This window comes from Octodon degus, unplaced genomic scaffold, assembly GCF_000260255.1.
Source record: "Octodon degus isolate 3935 unplaced genomic scaffold, OctDeg1.0 scaffold00379, whole genome shotgun sequence".
Classification (NCBI taxonomy): Eukaryota; Metazoa; Chordata; class Mammalia; order Rodentia; family Octodontidae; genus Octodon; species Octodon degus.
The window spans coordinates 409,787-415,366 of record NW_004524955.1 but is presented as its reverse complement, the minus strand read 5'-3'; the positions used below and the strand labels follow the sequence as shown (position 1 = coordinate 415,366).

General features: G+C 50.5%; 1 protein-coding gene across 1 annotated transcript in view; it reads left to right on the top strand.

The window, feature by feature from the left end:
• The window catches only part of LOC101578781 (vomeronasal type-1 receptor 1-like), a 7,627-nt gene extending 2,242 nt beyond the window's left edge, over positions 1 to 5,385 (top strand). The window contains 3 exon segments of the mRNA XM_012513232.2: positions 4,170 to 4,332; positions 4,528 to 4,613; positions 4,615 to 5,385. Of these exon segments, the coding sequence (XP_012368686.2) occupies positions 4,170 to 4,332; positions 4,528 to 4,613; positions 4,615 to 5,385 (1,020 nt within the window).
• Positions 5,386 to 5,580: the final 195 nt, after the last annotated feature.

Sequence of the window (5,580 nt, the reverse complement as noted above, 5' to 3'; positions counted from 1 at the left end):
AATTATATAACATAATTATATTTTCAAATGTTCTGAACTCCACACCCACCTGCCCTCCTCTGGAGCACTGTAAGAGTTAGAATGAGAAAGCTGAGTTTACCTAAATATACAATCTGTACATTTAGCTCCGTGATGCAGCTGGAGACTTGGAGGTCTGTGTGGGGGACAAAGCCACATGATCTTGGCAGGAGCAGCTCTCGAGGAGAAACAGACTTTGAAATAAATATTCCAATGCCTTGAGGAGAGCACACTCCAAAGCCACAAGAGATTAGAAAAGGCCCTTTTGCCTACTCCCTGCAGGCCAGGCAGCACTGGGAGATCCTGCAGGCACTGACAAGGAGCGCAAAGGGACCTCGCCTGCTGGCCGGGAAGTGATTATCACTTAACCCATGAGTGCGGTGACAGCGGCTGCTGGGGAGAGGAGATGATCCTTGAAAAACATCCGTGCGTGTGCAAGTCTCCAAAAGAGCTTTCAAGGAATTCTTAAGGAGACCCGCCAGGAGGGCCGGCAACCCACAGGCGGGACCTTACATCGAACAGGTAGGACCTTGCACCAAAAGCAGTAGTGGTGGTGGGAGCTGAGCAGACAGAGAGCGCTAATGAAAGAAAAAGAGAAGCACACAGCTGTGCCGGACCTACGGTCACTTTTACACTCTCGAATGAAAGTGCAGAGTTTGATTCTTGAGAATTCTAAGGCACTGGTATGCAATGGAGGACCATTTATGTGTAAAACTGGGTCAGACAGACAAGGAGAAGCATGGGGCACAGGCACTCGGCGCTTCAGGACACTTCATACCCTCGCTCGGTCAGCTTCCCACTTTAGGCCAGAGGAGAGGGCACTGGAGAGGAGCCCTGGGAGGTGCTTGGAGAAGAGCCACGCGAGTGGCCAGAAGGGGCGCCACTGTGCGCCCGGGGCTGTGCGGCTCGTGCTGGGGATCTGCCAGCTGCGTCTGCACCCAGGAGAAGCCTGAGCAGACGGGGAGCGTGGGGACCAGTGAGCAAGCCTCCGTCTCCGTCTCCCTCTGCCCTTCCCTCTTCTAGCACGGAGCCGTGACGGGAATGACAGGATTTCCTGGGGCTCCCTCCCCCCACTTCCCGTTGGGCAGGCTGCACTCCATTAACAGAAAGTGTCTGACCCCCAATGTATGATATTTCAGGTCACAGGAAGGGCAGATTGCAAATATTAATACTGATCAATCCTCCTTTATCGGAGGCATCTTTCTACACCTGATAATGCCACCTGAGTCCCTCCGCCTGGACGAGGGTCACCAGGAAGGTGGGCAGAAGTGCTGTGGGGTTCTGCTTGGTTGTTTGGCTCGTTCTGGGCGACTGCAAACTGTACTTGTTCTGATCCCTCCACTCGGTGGTCCAACGATCCGTGGCAAACGCCCGAGCAAGCTTCCACTATTCCTTCTGGACTGAGGGTTTTCATAGCTGCTCAGTTACGCGCTTGACTCTCGGTGTCAGGCAACGCCCTGCGCTCTGCTTGCCGCCGGGCTGCTCAGCTCCTCGGCTCTCCTGGTGCTCCGGGCCAGCCTGGCTCCAGGCCCCGCAGCCGTCTCCCAGAGCTGCGTCGGGGTCTTGTCCTTGCGGGCTCTCTGCAGGACCAAGCTCTTACTACAGGCTGCTACTGCAAACGGACAGATTATGGATGGAGTGACACAAGATGAAATATAACTAATATTTCAATTAATTATTGAAATAAGATACTTGTGCTAGTCAAACTGCAAATCAGGTCAATTCATAAACTGCAGAGCCTCTGAGGCTCCCAGCTGTGCTACGTCACTGGCACTGAGTCTTTGGCTGACAAATCTGTCCACCGCAACTGCACTCCCTCAGGAAAGTACTGATCTGGGCAGGTGGGCAGGTGGGCAGGTGGGCAGGTGGGCAGGTGGCAGGTGGGCAGGTGGCAGGTGGGCAGGTGGGCAGGTGGGCAGGTGGCAGGTGGGCAGGTGGGCAGGTGGGCAGGTAGGCAGGTGGGCAGGTAGGCAGGTGGGCAGGTGGGCAGGTGAGCAGGTAGGCAGGTGGGCTCGGGGCCCAAAAAAGACTCCAGCCAAGAGACTCCAGGCAGTGGGACACAAGGCAGTGAACACGCACACATGCAAATATATTCAGGACAGATTTATTTTAGAAGACCCTTGGTCTGAAGGTGCTGCAGCCTCTGCAGGATGGTGGCTCGCCTCTCTCCACCACCATGGCCCTCTCCAAAGTTACGCTCACTCATTCCTGCCTAACAGCAGGCTCACAGTGTGCATGTCACAGGCAGTACCCCACAGGTACAGGACACCTGAGAAGACAGGTGGGGGGTTCCCAGCTGTCCAGCAGATGGCAAAAGCTTCCGCTCTCTCTGTTGTTTTCAATGGAAAGCACCCGGGGCTCAGGGGGTCTGTAGAAACCTTTCTAAAATTACTGTCCTGAGCTGGAGAGATAGCTTGGTAGTTTAAGTGCGTGTCTGGCAAGGGCAAGGTTCGATCCCCAGTACTGCACGCCATGCTGGAGTGCCCCGCTGGCCCTGAAACCAGGTTCTGAGGTGCTGGGGAGGCTGACACAGGAAGGCCACTCTGAGTCTAAACTGTGTAGGGAGACTCTGAAAAATAAAAAAAATTCTGTCCTTATTAGAAGATGGTGGCCTTTATTGAAAGAAAAAGAAAGTTTCTTTTCCCCACGTTGCTGATTCTTAAAGTTTATCAGGAAAATGTGTGGATAACGGTAGTAGAGAGAGAGAAGAGCTATATTATTTTCATCGTATTATTAATCTGTCGCTCAGAATACCCTCTAAGTTTATTTTATAAAGTAGCAAGCATTTTACTCTCACCGAGAGCCTCTTGGACAGACACGTAGCATCCTTCTCTAAGGATTGGTGCTACTGATTTAGCTGCCTCCACAGCTCCTGACAATCAGGGGAAGTTTGGTCCTTCCCTGCCCCGCAGTTTTTGTATTATTAATAAGACAACAATTAAGACGTGTCACAACTTCAAGGCTCACAGGCTCTTGTCATACACCTAGCTGTGCAACCAACTTTAAGATTTCTGATTCCCTCGGCCCCAAACTACTTGCTTTGTGAAACCCTTCCAGCATTCTCTTTCATACCTTCTTGCTGTTTCCCTCCTCTCTTTGCTTTTTCTTTTATGTATTTGGTATGGGCTGTCACTGTGCGGCTTGGACTCATAGCGATCCTCCTACTTTCAGCCTCCTCAGCACTGGGGTTACAGGCGTGCAGCGCCGCGTGGCTCCTGCGCAGGCTCAGCGCGCCCCGGGGGTGCAGCATGTGGGACACTCTGGTCCCCGCGCTTGCCAAAGCAGGCGCTTAGTCCACTAAGCCGTCTCGCCGGCCTTTCCCCTCCTTTCCTGAGTGTCCTGCATTGCTCGGTTCTACCATGGGGCCTTTTCCTGAGTGGTCTGAAGCTGTCCTTTGAGCCCTTACCTGATCATTGAGTCATAAACCTGAAGTGATGATTCCGATCGTGCCCACAGAGTGCAAAGGTTAGGCGAGGAAGCGCCCGGCCCCCCTGCGCCTCTGCGCCCAGTGCTGCTGCAGCGGCGGCATCTCTTCTGTCCAAGTTGAATTATGTGTCATCTCCAAATACACCTGATATCTCTGGAGCATCCTGGCTTTTTTGCTTGAGAAATTTGAAGAACACCTGCAGGGTTTTTCTCATACATCCAGTACCACTATTTGTTTTCAAGATGCTTTGTATTTTTTTAGTAAAAAAAAAAAAAGATATTATAGTCCTAGTACTTGGGATAAAGCTGCAAAGCTGTTTCCAGTGTCTACACTGCTTTATTGAAGACAAGAGAAATATTTTGTAAAGTCATGTGAACTATTTCTGGTAAGTATGCACAGAACACCACAGTGATGTATAATCAGACTCAGATTTTCATTTTATCTGGAGCATTATTGTTTTTCATTTTTTGGTACTGGGAGTTGAACTCAGGACCTTATGTCTGGCAGGCAGGTGCTGTGCCACTGAACTAAATCCCCTGCCCTACTGATTTTGATAAGCAATGTACTTAATATTTTTCAATAATTGTGTAAGATACTTGTGCTAGTCAAACTTCAAATCAGGTCAACTCATAAACTTCATTTCTACTTTTCTGGGATTTCTTCTATATGTGTATCCTTGTAGTTTCATAAAAGTGGGGTCCCATGTTGCACTTGTCGTTTGTAGCCTTTATATGGAGAAAGCGTGGGGCAGAACAGCCGGCAGCAGCGCACACAGCGCCCCTCGCTCAGCCCTGTGGCTGAGGTCACCCTGATGTACGTCCTTCACCCGGAAGCAGATGCAGAGGCGACGGCAGCACAGCTCCTCACTGCACTGCTTTTGCGTTCGGGCAAAACTCTGTGTCCATTTAATATAAGAATACTGTGAATACACTAAGTACTGAAAGCGAGGGACTCAGTGACTGTGATAAAGTTCCTTGCCATCTGTGTAACTCCTCATTCATCTGACTTAAAGCCAGGTCCCTCTGCAGACTCATAGGATGTGCTCTGCCAAACTGAATTTGGAGATTCTCTTCCTTACGCAGACAGGACTTGGCCTGATGGGAAACTCCTCCCTTCTCTGTCTGTACAACTTCACTTTGCTCACTGGACATCACTTGAGGCCCACGGATTTGATTCTTTATCAACTGGTCTTGGCCAATTTGGTGGTTCTTTTCTCCAAAGGTGTCCCTCAGACACTGGCAACTATGGGATGGGAACATTTCCTGGACGATGCTGGGTGCAAACTTGTCTTCTACTTTTACAGAGTGGGCACTGGAGTGTCCTTCAGTACCGCCTGCCTCTTCAGTGGCTTCCAGGCCATTAAGCTCAACCCCCATTTTTGTAAGTGGATGGAACTCAAGATCAGATCCCTGAGGTTTACTGCCTTCTGCTGTTTCATGTGCTGGATCCTACATCTCTCAATAAACTCATTTCTTCCTTTGATAGTGAATGGTCCACTGAGTAAGAAAAATCTCAGCAGAGAAAACAATGACTATTGTTCTTGGATAATGCCACAAGAATATAGCCTATTATATTCCGTCTTATATTTTTTCCCTAACTTAATGAGTCTCATCCTCATGACCTGGGCCAGCGGCTCCATGGTCTTGCTCCTGCACAGGCACAGGCAGCGTGTCCAGCACATCCGCAGCCACAGCCTCTCCCCGAGGCCTTCCCACGAGGCCAGAGCCACACGCACCATCCTGGTCCTGGTGAGCTCCTTCGCTACCTTGTATTCAGTCTATATTATTTTGACCATTTGGATGACTCTGCTCACAAATCGCGGCCAGTGGTCAGTGAACGGCTCTGTGCTTGTGGCCTCGTGCTTCCCGGCGTTCAGTCCCTTTGCGCTCCTTGTCAGTGCCTGCAGGATCTCCCAGTGCTGCCTGGCCTGCAGGGAGTAGGCAAAAGGGCCTTTTCTAATCTCTTGTGGTTTTGGAGTGTGCTCTCCTCAAGGCATTGGAATATTTATTTCAAAGTCTGTTTCTTCTCGAGGGCTGCTCTTGCCAAGATCATGTGGCTTTGTCCCCCACACAGACCTCCAAGTCTCCAGCTGCATCATGGAGCTAAATGTACAGATTGTATATTTAGGTAAACTC